The 25189-nt window shown below is 43.0% G+C and overlaps 2 protein-coding genes across 9 annotated transcripts in view; one reads left to right on the top strand and one right to left on the bottom strand.

Annotated features, from left to right (window-relative positions):
* KCTD20 (potassium channel tetramerization domain containing 20) overlaps positions 1 to 19625 on the top strand; it is a 40026-nt gene extending 20401 nt beyond the window's left edge. For 3 of the 6 annotated variants that reach the window (XM_041744998.1, XM_041745009.1, XM_041745020.1), the window contains exons 2-8: positions 4408 to 4615; positions 7171 to 7418; positions 10626 to 10728; positions 11286 to 11406; positions 12704 to 12901; positions 14293 to 14403; positions 15949 to 19625. In XM_041744998.1, coding sequence (XP_041600932.1) covers positions 4460 to 4615; positions 7171 to 7418; positions 10626 to 10728; positions 11286 to 11406; positions 12704 to 12901; positions 14293 to 14403; positions 15949 to 16241 — 1230 coding nt within the window. In that variant the 5' untranslated portion in view covers positions 4408 to 4459 and the 3' untranslated portion in view covers positions 16242 to 19625. Of the gene's footprint in view, positions 1 to 4407; positions 4616 to 7144; positions 7419 to 10625; positions 10729 to 11285; positions 11407 to 12703; positions 12902 to 14292; positions 14404 to 15948 lie in introns of all 6 variants that reach the window. The other 3 variants (XM_041744982.1, XM_041744974.1, XM_041744989.1) reach the window with 1 other exon arrangement.
* A 3437-nt stretch (positions 19626 to 23062) lies between these two features.
* Positions 23063 to 25189, bottom strand: part of STK38 (serine/threonine kinase 38) — a 44126-nt gene continuing 41999 nt past the window's right edge. For 2 of the 3 annotated variants that reach the window (XM_041744952.1, XM_041744946.1), the window contains exon 14: positions 23063 to 25099. In XM_041744952.1, the coding sequence (XP_041600886.1) occupies positions 24969 to 25099 (131 nt within the window). In that variant the 3' untranslated portion in view covers positions 23063 to 24968. The remainder of the gene's footprint in view (positions 25100 to 25189) is intronic. The other variant, XM_041744962.1, reaches the window with a different exon arrangement.

Genomic DNA, 25189 nt, shown 5'->3' with positions numbered 1-25189 from the left:
CAAAGGTAGATGTTCAACTGACTGAGCCACCCAGGTGCCCCTGGAGATACTTTAAATGGGTATATTTATAGAGGATAATCTGGCAGTATCTATCAAAACTTAAAAATTATTTACCTTTTTTTTTAAAGATTATATTTATTTATTCATGAGACAAAGACACAAGCAGAGAGAGAAGCAGGCTCCATGCAGGGAGCCTGACGTGGGACTCGATCCCGGGACTCAGGGATCACACCCTGGGCTGAAGGCAGCACTAAACCACTGAGCCACTGGGGCTGCCCTGTTTACCTTTTTCATTATCAGTTTTACTTCTAAGAGTTTATTCCAAGGATATAGTGGGGAGATGCCCAAAGTTATAATATTATGTGCAAAGATTTCACCACAGCTTTATTGTTTTTTTGTTTTGTTTTGTTTTGTTTTTAGATTTTGTTTATTTTAGAGCAGGAGGCAGGGGCCAAAGGGAGAGGAAGAGAATCTTCAGCAGACTCCCTTCTGAGTGAGGAGCCCGCGACACGGGGCTCAGTCCCAGGACCCTGAGATCATGACCTGAATCAAAATCGAGAGTCTGATGCTTCGGGCCCCTGGGTAGCTCAGTCAGTTAAGCATCTGTCATTGGCTCAGATCATCAAGCCCCTCATTGGGCTCCCTGCTCAGTGGGGAATCTGCTTCTCCCTTTGCCCCCTCACCCATCTCCCCTCATGCACTCTCACGCTCTCTCTCTCTCTCTGAAATAAATAAATAAAATCTTAAAAAAAAAAAAAAAAGTCTGACACTTAACCAACCGGGCCACCTAGGTGCCCCAGCTTTGTTGATTTTTCAAGTATCTTTCTATATTGACTGATTTTTTTTTTCAGTGAGTACATATTGCTTTTATAAGCAGTAAAATACTAATGCTTATTTTATGGAAGAATATAACCATGCTATCACAGGATTCTTACTGCTGTAACCCCTACATGTTAAGAATAGCAGCAGTGACACTACTAGCTTTCTCTTTCATTTGTGACAAACAATAGAAGGAATAATTTCTAGAGTCAGTAATGGATTAAAGGCAAGATGGTTTGCGGGAAACACTGTGACTGAATGGACAGAATACAGGAATCGAGGGACCTAAATCTGGAATCTACCTTTGCCTTTTAGCTAGAGTTATGATTTGGAGAAAGTTGCTAACCTCTCTAAAGCTTGATTCCCACCCCCATCCCCACCCCCGATTTGAGTGAGGATAATTAAAGTATCCCTCCTGGAGTTGTTTCAGTAGCAAATAAGATTAGGTTGGTAAAATCTCTTTGTAGACTCTCTGGTTTAGGAATAGAACAGTAATCACCATACATGCCAAGCATTGTACTAAGCACTTTAAATGTATTACCTCATTTAATCCTTATATCAACTTTGTGTAATTAATAGTTATTTCCTTTCTGACCAGTGAGAAAGTTGAGACACAGACTTAGGAACCTGCACAGGGCCACGTTATAAAAGTTAGAGCCATGATAGATCATACGTGGGGAGGAAGTGTGGCAGGAGAGCTCTAAGAAGTGATTCGTGTCTCACCAGTCTGCCAGAGTTCAAGGAAGCACGTGTGTAGGGAGGACCCAGTAGAAATAATTTACTAACAAGGGTCTCATTGCTCATTTAAACAGCTAAATTATTATGGATTTAGGGACCTATTGTAGGACAATTCCAAGATTTAAAAATGTTAACAGAATTTATATGGGCTTTATACTGGAGTGGTCTTACTTAAAATTTTTAGAAATATTCTGGGAAAAGGAAAACCAGAAGCCTTCAATAGTTAGAAGACAATTTCTTCAGAAATTGGAACATTATTAGGGTCACACATGCAAAGGAAGTGAATAGAACTATGACAGAAAAGCTTCGGTAGAGTTGGTTTAAAAAAAATGGATACCTGGAGTATATTCTAAAAATGGTAGCCTCGGGGATCCTTGGGTGGCTTGAGCATCTGCCTTTGGCTCAGGGCGTGATCCTGGAGTCCTGGGATCAAGTCCCACATCAGGCTTCCTGCATGGAGCCTGCTTCTCCCTCTCCCTCTGTGTGTGTGTGTGTGTGTGTGTGTGTGTGTGTGTGTGTGTGTGTATGTGTCATGAATAAATAAAATCTTTTAAAAATAATAAAATAAATTTTTTAAAATGGCAGCCTCTTTGCTATCCATCTATTAATACCTTAGAAGGTGATCCTGAAGACATTTTAGATTATATCTTTGTTGTCTCTCTCCTCCCCTACTATTAGCCCTTTTTAACTATTTCCAGAAATCCTGGGTATCATCAGAGAATATATGTGAAGCAAAATGAAAACCTGTTCAACTTTAAATAAAAAACATTAGGGATCCCTGTGTGGCGCAGCGGTTTGGCGCCTGCCTTTGGCCCAGGGCGCAATCCTGGAGACCCGGGATCGAATCCCACATCGGGCTCCCGGTGCATGGAGCCTGCTTCTCCCTCTGCCTATGTCTCTGCCTCTCTCTCTCTCTGTGACTATCATAAAATAAATAAATAAAAAATAAATAAATAAATAAATAAATAAATAAATAAATAAATAAATAAAAAACATTAGCAGGGTTGTCATTACTATGCATAAATAATGGAACTAGGCCAAAGTCAACAATATGCCTTAAAACAGTTAAAGAAATGTAGTAGTTTTCACATAAGAACAGACTGAAGGGATCCCTGGGTGGCTCAGCAGTTTAGCGCCTGCCTTCGGCCTAGGTGTGATCCTGGAGTCCCGGGATCGAGTCCCACATGGGGCTCCCTGCATGGAGCCTGCTTCTCCCTCTGCCTGTGTCTCTGCCTCTCTCTCTGTGTCTCTCATGAATAAATAAATAAAATCTTAAAAAAAAAAAAAAAAAAGAACAGACTGAAAAGACCGAGACTTGTTTAGAATTAAGTTTGGGCAAAGATGTAATTATTTTCTGAAGCTAATTATGGAGTATGGATGAAGGGTGGACTGGTTTATTTACTGAATTCTGTGGCATCCTACCTCATCTCCACCACTCAGCTTACTCTGAAGTAAAAAGGTACTGCCTTTTAAAAGATCATACCCAAGACCTTCTCGGGGTCCTGGGATCCAGCCCTATATTGGGCTCCTTGCTCAGCAGGAGGTCTGTTTCTCCCTCTCCATCTCCCTCTGCTCCTTCCCCTGCTTGTGCGCTCACTCTCTCTCTCAAATGAATAAATAAAATCTTTAAAAAATGAACAGTCTAAGAGCGTTGTACTTTTGAAATAGATTAAACCTTATTAAAAAAATAAGACCCCATTTTGGTCTTTCCCTTGTCGGCAATAAGCATTTTCTGATTTTATGGATCTTTTTCTTATCCTGTTCTATAGACCTGACTTTGACATCTTCTGAATCAAACTTGAGAGCAATAGTGGTTTTATTTGACTTTACCAGTCACTAGGGATCTGTTTTAACCTCTCCATGCTACAGGTTATTGCCCTTAGTGACCTAACTTTTTCCTTAACTGGTGTTAGGATGCAGTCCATTTGCATAAAAATTGATGGTGACATAAGATCATTCTTCCACCAGAGCACCAATGGAAATCAGGACAGTATAAACCGAAAGTGCTAATACAATAAGTAGGGCGAACTTCAGGAGTATTTTGAATAGTTGGACATCCCCCAAAGTATAGAAGGGTTGGGTGGTGTGATTACCTGAAAGAGAGGGATGAAGCTTCCCGCATAGCCCCCTCCCCATTGTACCTTGGGAGCAAATGCCTTGCATGAGGCAGTAGCTCATTACTTGTTCCTTACATGACTCCCCTGCTTGGGGGAGAGTTAGCCTTCTAGCCAGTGACATTGTGGTGTAATTTTGACATAGGGGCTGAGGGTTAAGCATAAGGTACAGAAAGTGAGAGAGGACTTATGAAGAGGAAGCTGAGCACTGTAAGTCAAACTGCTTATTTGAGGGCAGATGACTTCTTGTTCCAACTCTTGGATGAGCCTTACAGTGCTTGATAGTTTGCATTTCCTAATGCTTGTTAGAGGAGCATATGTGCCTAGATTATTTTTAATACATGGGCAGGTTTTCTTTAACTGACCAGTTGGATTCTTGCCCTCTTTTGTGTCTGTGATCTAAACACCACCAAATTATTGCACTACCGTTTAATTTGTAGAACTGATCATGACTGCAGCAAGAATGGTGGATTTGAGTCTCTTTTTGGATACAGCTTAAAATTATTCTCAAGTAACAGGTGGTCAATGTTTTTACATTGTCAGTGGTTTGGTAAAGACCATTTCAATAAGCCCAGTTCCTCCCAGTATAAAATCACAGGAACGTTTAAGATGTCCTATCTTTTCAGAGCAAGAATGCGAGGCATCTGTGAGTTCTCCAGCTTGCCTTTCATGCCTTGGAGTTCTTTGGGAACGTGTTTGGAGAATGTTCTAGATCATGCATATTCCTGTCTTCCAGGCTTTTTTTTTCTGGTCAAGCAGACAGTTCAGGATTCCGAATCCAAGCATGAATGTTCATCGCGGCAGTGAGAGTGACAGAGGGCTGTGGCAGGAAGCGAGCTGCCCAACTGACGGGCCCACAGCCCCAGCGCCAGAAAGAGAAACAAACAGCTTGGCTGCTGCTGCTCTTCAGAACCTCACTTACCCTCCAGGTCCCAGGAGTGATGGTACGAGGGTTAGAGCTTGACTTACTTGGGAGGGCTTTCTGACACTCGAGCATTCACTCTACCCAGAAGGCATATAAAAAAAAATCCCCAGCTAATTGGCTTAGCTCAAATATCACTGTTACATAAAGCTGACTGTCACCAAAAATCCCTGCTTACTTAATCAGTCCACACCCAACTCAGCAACAACAGTATAAGAAAAATAGTCCTGGGTCTGCAGTCAGAAGACAGATGCAAATTCTAGCTCTGCTACTAATCACCTATAACCATAGATGAGCTCCTTAATCTTTCTGAGCCCTGCTTTCTTAATCTAGAAAACAGGGATATTAATATTATTCTTACTTCATGAGACTAGAAGACTTTGGAGTTCATGGATGTGCAAGCTCTTGATAAACTGTCAGGTTCTTTTTAACTTTAAAAGGCAGTGGCAACACTAATAATAACAGTTACTGAGTTACTGTTTATTGAGCGTTCACCGTGCTAGGAACTTTACATACATGTTTTTAGATAAAGGGTGGCAAACTGTGGCCAAATCTAAACCACCGCCTATTTTTGTGCATAAAGTTCAAAAATGCAGCCATCATGCCCGTTTGTTGACACACGGTCTTTGGCTGCTTTTCTACAGTGGCAGAGACTGACCGGCAAAGCTTTCTGGCCCCTTATAGAAAGTATGCTGATCCCTGCTTAGATTCATCCTCCTTGTGCAGATGAGGAAACAGAAGCTTCAGAAGCTTACAGACGTGCCCAGGCCCACACCGGTAGGAGGTGGGCAGCCACCATTTAAACATGTGTCTTTCTGACCAGGCTCTGCTAGAGAAGCAGAGAGTGCTAGAAGCATTCTAGATGCATCCGCTGGCAGAGGGGCAGGGTGTGCCTACCATCCTAGAGGTTGCCATTAGGGAGAGTTTATGCACTGAGTCCCGGTGGGACTTGCATCCTTCAGGAATCAGGCCACCTGAACTGCTTCCTTGGTGGGCAGGCAGGGTCAGGCATCCTGAATTTGTGACATAGGTATTTACTTTCATTTTTTAGAACAGCACTTTGAATTCAAAAGCCCATCTTAGTGATTAAAGTGTTTCTTGCTAGAAGCTTGCTTGTGGACCGTGTGGAAATTTAACTCTTGGTGTGCAAACACAGGGCCACACTGAAAATTTGTCAAAAGTCAATAGGTTTTTGGTCTAGATTTTGGGTTTTCTTCTTGAAAAGCGAATGGAGAAGAAAAGTGTGTGTATGCTAGTTCACAATTTTTTTGGTTATCTAAGGGTCCGAAATCAGACTGATTTCCCAGAAGTCATGAGCAGTGATCATGTTCATAAAATATTGTATACAAACTTAAAATATGTGAGGGATGGGAGTGAGACATTCAGTTGTATTTCTAACCTTTTACTCTTTAAAAAAAAAGATTTGAAGAAAATGTAGAAAAGTGTTAATTAAGCTTGTCAAATCTAGGTGACAGGATATGCATATTATACATTGTGTTAATAACCTTGGTATGTTTGAAATTTTTCATAAAAATTTTTTTACATTAAAATAAGACTTTTTTCTTACATTAAAGTAAAATATATTAGGACAACTGCCAATTTAAAAGAATCCTATAGTAATCATTTTATAAATATTTCCCCCTAATTGTCTACTGCATGCATCCCAATTTCAGATATTTAGTTAAAAGCCTTTTTTTTTCTTTTTTTGCATGATATGGTATTAGCACACTTTGAAATCTCTCACAATACTTTATTTCAGCTGATAGAATAATCCTGTGAGGGAGGTGGAGTGAACATGATTCTTATTTTTTTTAAAATGAACCAGGTTTAGAAAATTAAATAAACTGCTTAAAGCAAATGGCTGCTTGGTGATACCAGGACAAAAACAGGTTCTGTGAAGGAATCCTTACTCAAGGCCACCAGCATTGGAACTTTTGTGTTGAGGGCAAACCTAACCTCATTTTGAACCTCTTTCAAAAAATAGTATTGGTGATGTTAGGATTCTCCAGTGCATAGTGACAATGCATTTTTATGGGAATTTCTAGAAAAAGTAATGCAACAACTGTCATCCCTTTTAGGAAATAAAATTTAGAAACATTTAGAAATTTTTGAAGAATGTGAAAAATGAAGTTTTTGCTCACAGAGGTAGCAGTTTCCTTAAATAAATCATAAGAAGTACAAGAGTATTATTTAGAGCCAGAAGTGGAAACAGAAGTAAAAAGTGAACAAGACCTCTTGTGAACAAGACCAGGGGAGGGCTTGGAGTGTGGCAGGGCCTTGTTGGTTGTCCACAAGAATTCTCTAGTGTTTAAATTTTTTTAAGCCATACACATAGTTTATTTTAAAATTTTTAAAACATTTTAAAGTGTGGGCATTATTGCCTGCCTTCTCTCCTCTCCAAAATATAAACCTGGGAAAAAAGCTCAGAGGGGTCCAATATGAGTCTCTAGCTTATTTTTCCTTTACTTGTTCTTTAAAGAGATGAAGTTTCTTTTTCCCCCAAGCCTTTTTTGCTGTCAAGTTATTTTGGTTTGTTTGTATGATCTTTTAGACCTTTCACTTGACTATGCCTCTCAGCCAGCAAATCTTCAGTTCCCTCACATAATGCCACTTCCTGAAGACGTCAAAGGCTCCTGCTTCCAAAATGGGAATAAACGGAACCATGAACCCTTTATGGCTCCAGAACGATTTGGAAACAGCACTGTGGGCTTTGGCAGTAACGTTCATTCCCAGGCGCCAGAGAAAGTGACACTTCTTGTAGATGGCACACGTTTTGTTGTGAATCCACAAATTTTCACTGCTCATCCGGATACCATGTTGGGAAGGTAATTGACAATAATTTCCTTCCAAATTCACTCTGTTCTCTATGAATAGAAGTACCTGTTAATCTTGCACTAGATGTGAGGAAAAGAAGCACTGCATTGCTTATTTTTCTACCTTCATACTTTTGTGAAATAGGGAGGGCAAGCTTATAAAAAGCCTTATATGTGTTGATGATTTAGGGGAGGTACTTATTTACAAAGTCAGTACAGCTTTGAGCCTCCGCAGAAGGGAGTGTAGTCAGTTAGAACTGTGGAAAGTAATCTGCTGAATATCCCTCCCAATTTCTCTATAAACTCAGTCTAAAGCAGAAGTCAGATACCTAATTTCTATTATCCATAATTTGTATACTCTCAAAAGTAATCTTGTCTGAGTTCCACAGGTCAAAGACAGGATTAGGTGAGATCTAAGTCATGTTTGTTTTTTTTCTTTAGTCTTTCAATAAGCAAATAGAATTAGACACGTGTTTCACATGACACAACAGCAAAGCCATTTTACAGAAAAACATTTTGCCTGCCATCGTCAGGCTTGGCAGTAGGTGTCATGCTGTCATTTTCTAATGCCTCCATCACTATTCCAAGTTTTCCCAAACAAAATCTTTGTATCTGGCTGTGTTAGTGTTTCATGATTTCTTTCTTTTCTTCATATTCCATTCTCTGTGCTGCTTCATTTAGACCATAGTCTTAACTCTCCTCACCATCTCCTGCCTCCAGCATTTTAGAGTTAGAGTTTAGGAAATACAGGCAGAGCCTGCCAGGGAGGAGTACTGGCCAGAAAGTATTCTTGGGAGCCTGGGCTGAGAATTAGGAAGTTCTCTTTCTGGCCAACCATAGACCTTGACATGAGGAATAGCAAGTTGGGATAAGAGTAAAAATAATAATAATCTGTGTGTATATACACACAAACATTTGACTTGTGAGGACTTTCATCTCCTTGGAAGTAGATCTTATTTAAAGATCTAACTTCACTCAGGACCTTGAACTAATTTGAACTGATTTAGAAATCAGAATGGACCACACTCATTTGTTGAATTTTAGGATCAGTGGAATCTAGCTATTCAAATATATTTATATTTGAACATACACATACAGATTCATGAAGAACCATTTTTAACCAGAACCAAACCTGTATATTTCTCAAACATCTAAAGTAAGACTAAACTAGAACATTAAAACATTTTCCAAATTGGCCCTGTATTTTATCAGACTTGACTTCCTGTCCTCAGGTTTGGTGTCACTACCACTATTGCACTGCCCCCCCATCCCCACCCCCTGAAACTGTTCCCCCAGTGCTGGCTGGCTCTTTGAGATAGATTGCCCCTGAAGATAGCAATCTCAAGAAGGAAGGCAAGCATTTTCTGAGTGATAGATTAATAGATTCTTGAGTGACACTCTGAATCTGGTTATGAGTTGTCCCATGGCAAGAGAGTCTGATTCTTTGTCTAGGTGGTTCATCAGCTGAGGTTATCAGTTCTGAGAGATACTTAGGTTGCTCTGTCCTGAGGTTACATACAGTGTTCATAAGCCTAGGCAGTGAGCTTACAAATATGGGCCACTGGTCACAAGATGGACAAGCTGAGAGAATGTGAATGGATTTATGTTAACCCATGCCACTACCAGATAAATAACTTTGAGCTTAAGTCTTGCTGATGATAGTTGAGGGGACTGGTTACATGGCATGTGTTCACTATTTTGGTTTTTTTGTTTTAATTTTATTTATTTATTCATGAGAGAGAAGCAGAGACACAGGCTCCATGCAGGGAGCCTGACGTGGGACTCAATCCTGGGTCACCAGTATCATACCCTGGGCCGAAGGCGGCGCTAAACCACTGAGCCACCCAGGCTGTACGTGTTCACTATTTTGATTCATAACTGTCTTAGCTAGACTTCAACCAGAATGTTCCAGAAAAATGTCAGCATTCTTTGAAGACACTTATCAGGATGGATTTCATATATATATATGGTGTTCGTGGTTTGGAAAGCATGTGATTTGGAGTCTTTTTCAGAACTCTGAAAAGCAGCCAAATTAGGGTGGAGGGTAACAGTTTTAACATTGAACAGCAGGACTCCCAGCAGGTGAAGGAAGGATATGGCAGTGAGGCCCCATTAGGAACTTAAATCAGGCTGGCCAAAAATCCTGCCTGCCTGCCCTGTCCCTCCCTCACACTGTTTTCCCACTCCACAGCTCAGAAATGTAATCTGAGTGGTAGAAGTCATGGGGCCAGTTGTACTGGACGGGATCTGAGAGAAGGGAGGAAGCATGGGAAAAGATGAGTAAGAAAAAGTAAGATCTCCCTGTACCCTCATGATCTCTGAGTTCATCCACACAGAGCAGGCTTGCCTCTCTAACCTATGGCAGACCACTGATGAGCCTAATACCTCCCGTCCCTGTCTACTTGACCTGAAGTTCCCATCATTAGGGTTACACCTTGGGTTGAAGGAGGACATTTTCCCAGAGCCCAGTATTAAAAGGTACCAGGAGGGATCCCTGGGTGGCGCAGCGGCTTAGCGCCTGCCTTTGTCTCAGGGCGCGATCCTGGAGACCCGGGATCGAATCCCACGTCGGGCTCCCGGTGCATGGAGCCTGCTTCTCCCTCTGCCTGTGTCTCTGCTTCTCTCTCTCTCTGTGACTATCATAAATAAATTAAAAAAAAATAAAAAAAAATAAAAGGTACTAGGAGAGGGAGAACAGTAACATGTGCACCCACCAGTGCAGATACATCTGTCACACAGGTGTTGAAAAGCAAAACTCAGAACTACTGAGAATTGGCATACTGGATAAGTAACTGTAACAGGGGGCGGAAAGGACCAGGAAGGGTCAGGAGCATGAGACACGCAGTCTTCCTGAGCTGCCGGCACACAGGCAGGTTCCTGGGCAGTGGGGAGCGTGTGGGAAGCAACCCTCACACACGCCAGAGATTTTCCAGGGGCTAACTCTGCAGATGCCGCTTTATTTCATTCACTGTCACAGACGCTTACCGCAGGTGTTTCTTGAGGACTTGCTGCTTCATCTCTGCTTGGATTCTAATATTGAAAGCAATTGCTACCACCTGGAGGGAGCTTCTTCAAAGGGGTTGGGGCCCATTGCTGTTTTTTAATTTATACTATGAGAACATGGAATGGAGTCATCCAGAATGAAGATGGGAGCAGTCCTCATGTGTGAAGAATCCCTTGAACTAGAGAAGGTTAACATAGTTGCCTGATGTCTTTCAGAATGTTTGGACCAGGAAGAGAGTACAACTTCACTCGGCCCAATGAGAAGGGAGAGTATGAGATCGCGGAAGGAATCAGTGCTACCGTATTTCGAACAGTGCTGGTGTGTAGGAGCCTCTTCCTGACATCCTCTTCCCCAGGCGCAAGCATAGTCAGAAGCCTTCAGAGTTCCATCAAATTGTTACTGACTTTAGAGTCTCTGGTTCCCAGTTTCCTTTCCATTTTTTTTTAATTAGTTTATCTTTCTTTTTTCAAATATTTATTTGAGAAGGAGAGCATAAACAGGGGGAAGGGGGAGAGGGAGAAGCAAAATCCCCCTGAGCAGGGAGCCTGACTTGGGCCTCTGTCCCAGGACCTGGAGATCATGACCTGAGGCTAAAGCAAGACGCTTAACCAACTGAGCCACCCAGGTGCCCTTCCCTCTGTTTTCCATTCCTGTAACTTTTAGGTACTTCTTGCTTGTGCAAGCTCAGTCAGGTACCAGGTTGTGGTTAAGCATGCCAGGAGAGACCAGGGGCTACTTTGCCAGCTGACAAGTCAGCCAACTTGGTGATAGTTCTAGTAACCTGTCATTTTAACAGAACCAGGAATGAATAGAGGGTTGAAGAGGTTATTCTTTGTCTCGTTCTTTGCCTACATTTCTTTTTAATCTGTTCACAGGATTATTACAAAACTGGTATCATCAATTGTCCTGATGGCATCTCGATTCCAGACCTTAGAGATACATGTGATTATCTCTGCATTAACTTTGACTTCAACACTATCCGATGTCAAGATTTGAGTGAGTACAGGAGCAGCTCCCAGCTGCATTTGAGCCACTGAACTTTGAGTTTGCTTGGAATCAACTGATATTTTTGATCACTAAACAGAGTTTCAAGCATGGTTGAATATCTCTGCAGAGGCAGAGATGTGATACTAACTTGTTCCCTCTTCCTGCTTCAGAGCACTGTGAGGAAGTGTGGAGTAAACCAGAACGTGTGGTGGGTTCTGAATCTAGCTTGTCCAGCAAGGCACCGAGCTAACTACTTCTCCTCTTGGAACCTTGGTGTCTCAACTAATAAATAGGGATACTGATTCTTGGACATTAGTCTCCAGGTCCCCTGATTCTCTCTCCCATAGAGTCAAACAACATAAACTGGCTGGGTTCTTCTAATTATTTTTACCATTATTAACTTCGTGTGTACTAAGTCCTTTCTAGATGTGAACTTGCTTCATTCTTAAAACAGTGAGCCCTGCAGGGTGGGCGATAACCCCATTTAACAAATGAGAAGACCGAGAAATTAGCTTGTTCAAAGCTGTAAGCGTTAAAGCTGGGATTAGAACTGATTGTCTGACTACAAACACCATTCTCTTATTATCACCTAGGCTTCCTGAAATTATTTTTAAAATAATTGAGGTTCACGATACATTTCCCTGCATATTCCATGAAGTTCTCTAGACTTGTGGTTTCTCTACTGGGTCTAGCGCACACTTAGAGCAAATCCCTTGGTGTCCTCAAACTTCAGATGATTTCTCTTTGTGGTACTGTAAATCCATGAAATTGGGGTCCAGAGCATCTTCAGAACAGGTACTACAAATGGTAGTTCTGTCTCTGGTATTATTAATGAGTGTGGTCTGACATTGTATAGCTAACAAAACCTCAGTTGGTCAGAATGCTCAGGGATTATTAAACGTGAGGGGGGTGCTTGGGTGGCTCAGTTGATTAAGCATCCGGCTCTTGGTTTTTGCTCACATCTTGATACTCTGGGTTGTGGGATTGAGGCCTGCATCAGCTCCATGCTGGGCATGTTGGGCGGTGGGACCTGCTTGGGATTCTCTCTCTCCTTCCATCCCACACCCCTCCCTCCCTCTCTCTAATAAAATAAATAAACATGAGGAAGTTAAGGAGTGGTAAAATGTGAGACCCGTCTAGCAAAATCAGCTTAATTAGCATCTTGGAGCAAGAAACAGTTTCTGCCTTTAATGGGCAACCTTTCTGGAACTTCTCAGTAATAACAGCCATTACCTCATAGTCTTTTTGCTCCAGTAATATCTGCATTTGGGCAGAGAGGATATTCACCTATAGTTTCTCTCCCCAGGTGCTTTACTGCATGAATTGTCTAATGATGGTGCTCACAAGCAGTTTGACCACTACCTTGAAGAATTGATCTTGCCCATCATGGTGGGCTGTGCCAAGAAAGGGGAGCGAGAGTGCCACATCGTTGTGCTAACAGATGAGGATTCTGTGGACTGGGATGAAGACCACCCTCCTCCCATGGGGGAGGAATATTCCCAAAGTAGGAGCCCCCTGCATGGTGTACATGTTTTCTGCAAGAAACATGCTGCCCAGAGTAGCAGCTAGATCCTAGAAGCAGTGCGAAAATCACTTATTGAGCTGGCAATGAGCACACTCACCTGGATGATGAGTGCAGTGTAGTGACTGATGCAGGGCTAACGTTTATGCTGAGCATCTACAACTCTGACTGCTGCACCCGGTGTCGGATACTGTGGTGATACAGAGCCTATTAAATGGTGGTGTCCCTCTTCTCTCCGTTGGTCTTATTTTTAAATCCTTTTGAATTGGTAATAATTCAAAAAGTACAAAAGGTTGGATATACATTGAAAAGTCTTGATCCTACCCCTGCCTCATCTCAGTTTCTTTTATACCCTTCAGATGTATTCAGTGTACACACATAAGCAATTATGTCCATGTTTTTCCCTTTTTTTCAAATGCTACCATATTCTATGGACTGTTCAACACCATGTCTTACATAAAAAGCTTCCATGATCTTTTTAATGGCTATATACTATTCCACCGTATGACTGTGCCATAGTTGATTTAACTGGTTCTGTTGCTGGGCTTTTAAGCTACAAATTATAAATGATGCTGCAATAAATTTCCTTTTAAACACAGCCTCTTCATATGTATAATTCTATAGAACAATATTCCTAGAAATGGAATTTCTGTGCCAAAGCCATGTTCCCTTATAATTTGATAAATGTGGCCAGATTCTCCTCCATATTATACTCACAAAGCAACATATGACAGGTATGTTCCCTCACCAAAACAATGTTTTACTAAACTTTTATCATTGCCACTCAGATAAAAAAATAGCGTTGCATTTACACTTAAATTTCATTTTGCATTCCACAATCAAGATTTACCATCTTTTTAATTTTTAAGAAACCATTTTAATTTCCTTTTCTGTAACTTTATTTTGCCTTTTGCCTGTTACAGAATTGGATTGTCTTTTGCTTAGTGATTTGTGAAGGCTCTCTCTTTGTATATATATTAAGGAAATTAGCCGTTTGTAATGTGAGCTGCAGATATTTTTCCCAGTTGACTGTTTTTAGCTTTATTAAAAGTGGTTTTAGCTAAGCAGAAATGTTGCATTTCTAGGTAGCTGAATGTATTAATTTTTATTTTAAATGTATTAATTTTTAGTTTATGGCTTCTGCGTTTTAGGTCATACCCAGAAGACTTCCCCACTCTGAGACTATAAAAATTTCTCAGGTGGTTTCTTTCTTATGTTTGATCTATTGCTTAACATTTAATCTGTGATCTACCTGGATTTTTTTTTTGGCATCAGGGTCAGGTATACCTTTCATTAGACTGATTCTGTTAGCTCATCTCCCTCCTTTTTCAGAAGTCTTCATTCCATGACTAACTCAATTTTTCTTTTTCCAGTTCTTTATAGCTCCAAGCTCTATAGATTCTTCAAATATATTGAGAACCGTGATGTTGCTAAAACGGTGTTAAAGGAGCGAGGCCTGAAAAATATTCGCATTGGAATTGAAGGTAATAAATATCCCAGTTAGTATTCAGTTTGCATGGCTTCTGGAATAGGCTGTATCTCTGGGCACTGCTTATGTCCTTCAAACTTGGCTTCCAGAGGACCTACAGAATAGACACCTGTGAGAACTACATTCCTACCTGTTGAAAGGATTCCTGGTTCTGCTTTTGTTTGCCCTTACACTTCCTTTCCATTTTATTTCCAGTTGTAAATGCTTTAAAACAGCTGGAGGAATAAGTCCCAGCATACTGCTTTGGGATAAAGAGCAGTAAGGGCTAGGGACAGTACTGGGTGAATGGAGCAGAGCCCCAGGGGCTCACCAAGTGCTAAGGATCTCTTTGGAATCTGGAAGGGTCCTTCTGAAAACTATAGCCTAGAGACTTATAATTTGAATTTATTCCACTACATACCTTTGAGGAATTTCTGTATTGATAGAATGGTTTTAAATGATGTTGAGCAGTGGCTCCCAACCTATGGTCTCCATGAAAGGGTCTTAGCCGCTGACTCAGAGTATGCTGAAGTTGTGCTGGTTTCCCCTCTGTGAGTCTTTGACTCTTGTGTTTTACTATTCTTGCTGTCTCAGTCTAGCCTACTGAGACATATCAGATCTTCACTGTGTCTGACTTAGGTTGGAATTGCAGGTGGGAAGAGATTTTTGAGGTCTATTAAACCTTTCATTGGGTCCCTCCTTTTCACGAGAAACCCCAGGAACAGGGTGATAAGGATTACTCCATTTCCCAGAGCAGCCTGTCATACTGTCCTACCACTAGAACATTCTTCCGCATATCTAGTACATAACTTCCTCTCTCTTCTGTCTTCCAATTCTAATCTCTGAAGCTACTCTAAGATTTCTACTCCCATTTCCATGTGATAGCCTTTCAGATACTTCAGGCAACTTCCCTGTTTTTTCTTTAAGAAAGCATGTAATGTATACCTTAAACTACTCCTCCTACAGTGTGCTCTCTAAGCACTAGAATTAGAGACTGGAGTTCACCATGGCCAAGCAGGATTTCTGTTCTCTGGCATTGCTGCCAGTGAGTACAGGCTTCTGAAATTACTAAGAGGCTCTTCTCACCCTGCCATTAGAGGGGATAGAATTTTTGTTACTTCCCTTCTAGGGACAAGACCTGCTAACCTGGATAGATAGGAGGTGAGTGTAGCACAGAGGGTTGGGAGTGGCAGGACATGGTCAGAGGTCATTTCCCCAGTAGTTTTTTGTTTGTTTGTTTGTTTGTTTGTTTGTTTGTTTTAAGATTTTCAATTTATTTATTTACAACAGACACAGAGAGAGAGGCAGAGACACAGGCAGAGGGAGAAGCAGGCTCCATGCAGGGAGCCCGATGTGGGACTCGATCCTGGGTCTCCAGGATCACGCTCCGGGCTGAAGGCAGCGCTAAACCACTGTGCCACCAGGGCTGCCCATTTCTCCAGTAGTTCTTATGCACAGTCTTTGAATTTGGGAGGAAATTACTGTGGTTAGGCAAAGAGAAAGCATGGAATCTAGAGTGAGCAATTTCCTGGAGTCATGAGAATGGCCTTCTGTGTTACAGGTTACCCTACCTGTAAAGAAAAAATTAAGAGGAGACCTGGTGGCCGGTCTGAAGTAATCTATAACTATGTGCAGCGCCCCTTTATTCAGATGTCCTGGGAAAAGGAAGAAGGGAAGAGTCGCCATGTGGATTTCCAGTGTGTCCGAAGCAAATCCCTCACCAATCTGGTAGCTGCTGGAGAAGATGTCTTGGAGGACCATGAGATATTAATGCACCACCCACCCCAAGTGGATGAACTTGACCGGCTGAACGCCCCACTTTCTCAGATGGCTTCTAACAACTTTCGGGATTAGGGCCAGCTGTGGACCCACGCCTCTTCAGAGCCCTTCTTTGTACTGGATGCCCACAGCTAGCCCTTCCCATGGTTTGTCTCACCCTGAGTAGGAGACCTGCTTCTCCGTCCTTTCCGTTTTTCCCACAGTTAGCGTGTGTCCTTTTCATTACTGAAAAGTCTGTGCCTCCGGCAGCGGATAAAAAAGCACTGACAATTAAGCTACCAACTTTGCAGCAGCCCTGGTAACTTGAAAAATCTGGTGCCGTTTACAGAGTCTTAACTGTAAAAAGTCATAAGAGTACAGAGTCATAACTGCAAAAAGCAGGAAAGAAAGTCAAGACTCTGGTGGCTTCGTATTCATCAAAGCAGTCCTCTCATCCTCTACACTTTGTTCTTGGCTTTTTTGTTTGTTTTATACCAGGCAAATTACTTGGCAGCAAAGGGACCAAACCTTAAAAAGAGACAATCTCTAGCTCCCACAAGCTGGCGCTAATGGGATTCTTGTTAGGGGTCAATGAAATGCCACTCCTGGTGGCCTCTGTGCCGAGATCGCATCTGGGAAGAACTAGGCTCTCATCAAAATGTCCAAAGGGGATTTCTTAAGAGTTTAAATTCAGTTTTGTTTTTCATTCATTCAGTGAAAACTCAAAACCAGACAGATTCTTTGACTATAATAGTATAACAATGTTTATGAAACCTTGTCAGGTTCAAGTCTAAAGGAATTATTTGGAATGACCATTTGGAATCAAATTCACAGCTCCAGAAGAATCTTTTGAATCAGGCCACTTTAATTATCTGGCTTGGAATCTGATGTGGAGAAGCTGTAGGTCTTCACTGTAGGCAGCACACTACTATAAGTGTGGCTTGGAAACCTTAGATGATATGGGCTTAAAGGCTTTCAAGAGTTGGGCAGAAACTTCTGACAAGTGCTCTGTTTCTCAGTAGAAAAGACTTCTAAGAGCTCCAGGGAAGGGGGCATTTGGGGTGAAGCTGGGTGGGGAAACATCACCTACCCAGGTTTTACCCCAGTGCAGGATTTTACTTTATATATTCTTTTCATACAATGGAAATTTTTTTGGATATCAGGATATTTGTTTTTGAAGTGGCCTATCACACTGCTCACACTGGGTTAGAAAACCATAGTACCGTCATCCCCAAAGGAAGGATGAGTTGAAGGGATGTTAGGCCTAGTAATTTTGTTTGATCTGTTGGCTCTGGGTTAGGTATGGCATGGTGTGTGATAATCCAGACCACTGCCCCCGGTACTGAACCATTTTCCCTCATGGCCCCTTGGCTGTTAACAGCAGAGCTAAATCTAGAGTCTAGAGCCAGACGTTAAGTGTCTGGGGCTAATCTTCCATCTTGTGGTAAAGGTTGGCCACCTACCCAGAGCCTGTAGTCCTCACACATTTCAGAGGTACATAGTTTCCTTCAAGTTCTTTAAGGTAACATGACTAGTTTTCTTAAATTCCATTCCCATAAGACACCATAAGGCAAAGTAGTCGATTCCAGTTTGCCCTAATCATAGTCCTCCAAAGGTATAAAGTCAGATGGGTGTCGAAAGCTCCTCTTTCCAAGGCTTGAAGAACAAGAACGTTAAGAAGTGTGTTCTCTGTACATGTGACCAGCATCACAGTGGAAATCAATGCTCTGTTCATTACTCAGAAAAAAGTAGTAATAAGTGGTTAAACTGAGCCATCTCCCACCTATAGTTGTTCTGACTACCACTGGCATCCAATTTGTAAGGCTGATGGTAATGGTTCAATTTGGGGTTAGGTCTTTTTGTAGCCAGAGGGGACTTTTATTTTTTTGTTTTGTTTTGTTTTTCCAGAGGGGACTTTTATGTCTGTGAAACTCATTGACTCTTGTTTGAGGTCTGGTTTGGCTTTGACCTTACCAGTACTTCATTCCTACCAATAGCTGTCCAGCCCAGATAATCATTTAATGGTGCTTCCTTTCTGCTTCTCAGTTGACTTCCTTCCATGCCATCACAAAGGAAATCTGAATTAACTGTGTAGTGTAATAACTTCCTTCTGCATCTTCTGTATTAACATTCAAGTGTGAACATGCCGCAGCTGACACTCTAAAACCAGTTAGTCCTTGCCTAGGTAAAAAGCCAGGTATGAAAGTATAGCATGTATGTAGCACTCTGTTCTATGTAAATGACTCATTTCCTCAGGCTTTCAAGAAGTAGGTCCCCCCCCACACACAAAAGGTGGGTAATGTGCTTTTGGCTGCAATCCATGGGGTGAGTGAGCCTGAAACCTGTACAGGTAAATCTGCTGGTGTCACTGGATAGTGGTGACAAAAGGAAAAGTGGGGCCTAAAGGTCCCTTCTGGTGAAGAGGGAGGTGTCTTATGGACCCCCCACCCTCCCAACCTGGAGCTCTGCATCACTGTAATTTAGTAGCTCCCCTTAGCCATGGCTGCTCTGTTCCCAGGGCCAGGACATTCCATTAATGGCAGGACCATTCAGTCGCCGCAGGGACAAGGGCTGGGTTGCAGTCATTCCCTTCAGAGTCCACCACTGGCCAGTTCGGCAAGAGATATTTCTAATAAAGGTGGAACTCAGGTTTGGTGATTTTTTTTTTTTTTCTAAGTGCCTAAATAAGGAAGCCAGGCTGTTCATACATCTTCTTATGAAGATGGTTTTGCTCAGACTGTCTAACTCAGAGGTAGCTCAGTGAGCCAAGAGGAACCTGAACTTGGAGTTTAGAATCTGAGTTTGTGAATGCATCATCATCATGCATCATTGACTAGGAAACATTTGGCATTGAGCTGGAGAGTGGGCAGAGTGTTAACATGAGATGACGTCATGGTTTCTCCCAAATGGAGGAAAAGTATAGAAAAGATGCCAGCAAAAATGGTAAGGAAGCTAGAAAGTAAATTTACTGCATAATGTATAATAGCCTATATATTATTTTAAGCTAAATTTGAAGAAAGTAGTATGTCATCTAACCTATACAGGTCTGAAAATACTGTAGAGTAAGCCCAGGAAGGACAGATATACTTGCAGGAAACAATCAGCACAGGCTTTAACTCAAATTGTCAGAGTGTGACATAGAGTCTTTTTTTATTAAGTGTCAACAGAAGGTTAAGAATCAGGGGGTTTTAGTAATTTGTTCAATGCCACTTCTTGCCATTATTTTGAAATTGTTAAAATGAACTCTTACCGAGTTCAGAAAGCAAATCTGATGGCTTCACTGGGGGAGATGGAGCCACACTGTGCTCTGGGTGGGATTGCCTCTGCAGAACATTACATTTTCTCTTAAAGGCAAAATGCTTGTAGATTTTGCCTCTTTACTTTGTATTTACTTTTAAAGTTGCACTTGTTCACCTACCAGTGTTTACGATATCCTATTACTTGGGATGCTTTTTCTATAATAAAGTATTATCATTTGTGTCCATGTTGTTTTTTTAGCAGAAAATAAAATTGGAAGCCAGGACATTAAAAGGGACTGAAGTAGCAGCACCTCGACTATCCAGAGCAGAGCCTCTTCCTTTCCTACAAGGCCACAGGGTCACTTTGAGCCAATGTGCACCCTTCTTATCCTATTAATCACTCCCGGGTTCCAGAACCCTAAGAGTCTGCCTTCTTGAGTTCCTGGTTCATTGGCATTCAAGCCCTCCTGAATCCTCCAGGCCAACCTAGTAGGGCCCCACAAAGCCAAATATAAATTTGGAAGGTAAGAGGACTCAGACTTTGATGTTCTGGTTTCAAACAAATGAGAAACTGCAGCAGGAATGAAGAGCAGGTCCCTGGAAAACACTGCTGTAGAGCTGCGGGCTCCTCCTCTGGTCTCTGTGACTTGTCCTGACTCCAGTCTGGTGCCTGCTGAGTTTTCTCAGCTCCCTTAGCCTAGGAGTTTATCGATGATAATAATTTCAAGGGGTGCTACTAACACCTCCCAGCAGGCCTGCCTTTATCAACAAAGAGGTTAAGAACATCTCTGTAGACATGGCCTATTAAATATATTCTGTGCCAAGTCCTATATGACCATAGGGACACAATGACCAAGACAGTTCCTCTCCAAGGGATTTTTAGATTTGTGTGGGGAAAACCTCTATCTACATTCCAAGTCACCCAGAAAACCCAAGAGCATGCAGTAGCCAGTTCTTCACCATGAGGAGAGTTTGCAAGAGTGCTCTACAAGTGATATGTGAAGCAAATTGTGAAGAACAAACACGAGTTGTTTTTGGATCCGTGAACATGCCAGGAGGTGTTCCAGGCCAACACCACTATTTGAGAAAAGATGCAAAGGTGAGATAATCATCAGGGAAGACGGGGAGATGCAGAGATGAAGCCAGAGTAAGGAAGGACTCTTCTACCTCAGAAAAGGTGTTTGGTCTCATTCATATAAACTATTGGGAGCCCTGAAGGGTTTTATGCAGGAGAACGACATGGTCAGACTTGAATTTCTTTGGCAGCAGGGAGGCCCGTGGACTTGAAGGGGGAAGGCCCAGGGACAGAGGTCAGCTAAGGGGCCACAGCAGATTCAGCAAGAAATGAAGGCACCAGTAAGATGAATGGCTGTGCCCCAGCTGTGCGTGTTTACCGATGGGAGCCGGGAAAGAAGTTTCTGGCTGGACAGCTGAGTAGGCGGAGTCAAAAAGGCCAGTGGGAAGCAACAGGAGTTCCATCTGGACTGCCAAACTGTAGTTTGAGCCTGAACGAGGCCTTCCACACTGCGGTGTTTAGCGGGCGCCTGGCTTCGTGGGATCTAGTGTTCCAGGGCTGGGGCTGGAAGCTGGTCACTGAGGAACTCCCCACAAAAAGGGGCGCTGAAGCCCCGGTGTTGGGGAGATCACCAAGACCACGTGAGTCAAAAGAGGGCAAAGGCATTGCTCAGTCGATCCTCAGCATTTCAGTCGGTGGCAAGGAAACCACCAAGAAGAAAGTTGGGTGAGAGTAATCTTTTGGTTTTGTTTTTTAAGCCAACAGTATGCATGCAACAGGTTGATCAAGTAAGGAGGGCTGAAGGGCTGCCTGGGTAGCTCAGGTCATGATCCCAAGGTCCTGGGATGGAGCCCCAAGGCGGGCTCTCTGCTCCGTGGGGAGTCTGCTTCTCCCTCAGCCTCCCTCCTCCTCCCCCCAACCCTTAATAAATAAATCTTAATGAGGACTGAACGGAAGCCAAAGGCTATGACAGGACATCCATGACCAGAGAAATGAATATAAAAACAAAAACTAGTAGGTTTTATACCTGGGATAATGAATACGTTTCACACTAGGGACGGAAGTCAGATGAGGTGAAGTGGGAGCAGGGAAATGAGGAAGTAACAGCTCCACGCCTCTGCCAAGTCACTGCTATTAAGAAACTTATCCGGAATAAATACATCTTAAAAGAAACCCCTCGGGAAGCTTCCCTCAGCTCCCCAACACCACCAGGTCCCCCAACAGCTCCAGGTCAGCTATCACACTGCTCCGCCAGGACTTCACAGCTGGTGCCGCGTGCCCTTAGGCCACTTGGTGGGAACTCTCCAACAGCTCTGCAGTTCAGGACCACAGGGGGCTCCCGGGTGCGTCCCAGGGTGCCCAGTACTGTGCTCTGTATATGATGGGTGCTTCATGTGATTTAGGCAAGATGCTCTTCCCTGAAAGTACGCCTGAAAAGCATCATGGAGGTGGTTTTCAAGTCAGTGCTGGCTTTTGTAGATCATTCCAGGGAAATATATGCTAGCTAGGAAAGGGAAATACCATTCACTGAATCCTTTTTGAATTCAAGAAAAAAATACCATGTAGGGTTCCACACAGAGCCCCAGGAAAGAGTGAAACCCAAACACACCTGCCAAGGAACCAATTCAGAGAAAAAGCATTAACAGTTGATGGCAGAGGATTCCTATTATGCCATATACATGAGCTTTGACATTGCAGCCTGCTATCCAGAGCCTGAATATTAATCCTGAAGGAACTCATTCATAGCTTTTCAAAGTAATTCTAAAAAGAAATGTACGGGGGGGGGGGGGGGGTACGTGGCTGGCTCAGCCGGTAGAGCATGGGATGCATGACCTCAGAGTCGGTAGTTCAAGCCCTGTGTTGGGTGTGGAGCCTACTTTGAAAAAAATTTAAAAAGAAAAAGAAACAGGCACCGAAGAAAATCCTGATGTAGCCCCAAATCAAGAGGAGGCTGAATGACATCAGCATTGTTTCACTTCAGTATGCAGTACGGTCCAAGTCCTATTTCCTGACTCCCCCTAAGAGAGCAGGGGGCAGTACTATCCGTGAAGAGGACCAAGGCTGAACCAGCGGCTCCCAACATGTTTCTTGAAACTCTAAGTTTTGCAAAGACAACAGCCATTCTGGCTGCATTCAGCTTCCTTCTGCCTGCAGTTCTGACCCGGGATGGCCTTTGCTCTTCTTTCCTCTTTTTGAGGCTCCTTTCCCTAGCCCAGAGAAGGGGCTGATGTGGGGCCCCAGCAGGTGGACCCAAAGGGCCCAAAAGGCTCTGCCAAAGTCCCATCCCAGGAGCCTGTGAGGGTCCTGGTCGACCCCAGGCGGGTAAACAGCTGTACGGAAGTCCAACAACTAACAGGACTTTTGTCAGCAGGTGTCCCCTTGGCCTTGCTGCAGGGGGAGGCCCCACTGCCCCGCAGCCCTGAACCAGGCAGAAAGAATGCATGCATGGGGCCAACAGAAGATGGTCTCTTTATACAAACCAACTCAGAAGGCTCATCCTCGGGGAACAAAAAAGCAGGCCCCAGCCTCCCTGAGACAGAAGAGCACTTTACTTAAACATGGTGATGAATAGTTCCAATGGTCTGCAGATAAACGGGCTAAAAGAAGCCACAGCACTCTGCCCCTTTCAGTTATGAACCACGCTGGCTTTGAAACACATCAGATTCACACCGTTTCACACAGTTTATTCAGAAGTTTAAAATATGGGCATCTTCCCCTAAAACAAATCATCCCCTGCCAGTCCCCACACAGACTATCACCACTCCTGCTAACTTCTCTTTACCGTGCTTACCAAACATACTTGCAAAACACCTCGGGATCAAAACCTCAGCTATTTGGTAATACAACGAAATGACAAAGTTACACAAAAGAATCTCATTTACTTCCTTTTCACTAGCAGACCATGAGTGAAAGATTAAAGGGCAAACATTACCTTCAACCAAAGTTAATGCTTCCCTATTATTCTCTTTTTCCTTCCTCTAAGACGTTGAAACTCAAAGCAGTTTCATTTACTACTGTAACTCTGATATCCCATTTTTCTTTTCAGAATGGCTAAGCCAGGACATACTTTCCTTTCAAGTCGATCTTAACCTCAAGTCTGGCAGAGAGCGGACTCCCTGTTGTCGCTTGGCCATGACACTTTGCCATAGGCAAAATTACCACAGAGGTGCAAATGATGCTTTCAGAATTATCAAAAATCTTAATGCATTAGTATGGAACCTCCACATTTTTCTGATGCCACAAAATTCCTCTTAAGGTGGTGGCAGGTGTGAAAGAAAAGGCACTTTGTGCTAAAATTCAGAGGGTCTCTTGGGAGAGTGCCACAGCAGAGAGGACTGGTCAGCCTGAGCAGCAGGCTGCCCTTTAAGTTGGAGAGAAGCACCCCCCCCTGCCCTGCCCTGGAAGGCATCTGCAAAGGAAAAATCAGTAATCATGATTCCAAGGCAAAATGGTTACTTAAATTGGAGAGGACAAATACAAATATCAGAGAGAGAGAGAGACACCAAACACAGTTGCACCAAGGACTGAGGAGGAGTGAGCTTTACAGGGCCCTGTAGGCCAGCTTTCGCCTTCTACTGGGCTGGCTCCTTCACTTCGGAGGAGGTTCTGGAGACCGAGCAGGAACAGCACCTTGGCCAAGAGGGTTCCAGGCCTCCTGCCTCTGCCTGGACTCTCCCTGCTGTGTTCCCAGGAACAAACCGAGTTCCTGCTGACAGCACTTGTGGCTACTGCTGGTCCGCGACAACATCCATCTTAAGGATTTTTTGATCCAGCCATGAAGGGACAGTAAGGGTTTTCCACATGATCTGGGACTTCTTGGCAAAGCCCAGTAGCTTCTGGGTCTTCTGAGAGCGACGATGGATCACGCTAGGATCCCCCACCAACACTCAGAAAAGCAGCATGAGTGTTTTAGATGGGCAGGAGATAAATCAGTGGACTCAGGGTCTTTATCCTAGTACCATAAATAAAGTGCACCATGAATGGAGGCTGTGAGGAGCCACTCACCAGAGGCCGAGGTATGGGAGACACTACCCTCACCACCTGCTCAGAGGATGGTGGATCATTTCCTTCAGCCAGAACGCTGGCTGCTGAGGCTTTCATTATTGCTTTATTTCCTTAGTACTATGGAACTTTTAGCTGTAAAGGAAAAAGAAATACTTGGTGGGATTGGCAGAAAGCAGGTCTGTCACAGAAATTGGCTGATACTCAGTTAAGTGTATGTTACAATCTTAATAATGTTTGATGATGGCTGTTTTTTTTTTCTCCTTCATTCTGATGAACTTAGGAAAACGAGTTTTTTAAGAACTCTATCAAATTGGCTCATGAGGCTTCTGAAGAAGTGGTACAGATGTTTATGGCCGACGTAGTAGAAATGGTTGTCTTTGTTCTGCAGGTTTCCAATGCTTTATGGAAGCGAATCCACTTACTGTCACATTTCAGGAGAGTTTACCATGACATACTGGCGGGTTCCATAAACTTCTTGGAAACTCTTTTCAAAGAATGTGTAAGAGGAAAACCGTAACACTGTACAAAGAGCTCTGCTCCATTTAGGATTCTATTTCGAGGACGCTATTTAGCTGCTTTCATGTAGGAAGGTATTGCCCCCCGAGCCGTCAGGCCCTCAAAGCGCTTGTATGTGTAATTGATGAAGACCCAGTCTTTGTTCTTGTAGTCAGTCTCAGGGTGATTACTTGTAGCTACTGGGAAAGAAATAGATGTGAGAGTTGATTCACTGCCTTACCCCGATGGACTGCTCAGTACTGAGGACAGGACATTCTGAAGAAGATAGC

The sequence above is a fragment of the Vulpes lagopus genome, chromosome 1 (genome assembly GCF_018345385.1).
Source record: "Vulpes lagopus strain Blue_001 chromosome 1, ASM1834538v1, whole genome shotgun sequence".
Classification (NCBI taxonomy): domain Eukaryota; kingdom Metazoa; phylum Chordata; class Mammalia; order Carnivora; family Canidae; genus Vulpes; species Vulpes lagopus.
Note: the sequence above shows the minus strand (reverse complement) of the source record. Positions and strands in the feature narration are given on the sequence as shown.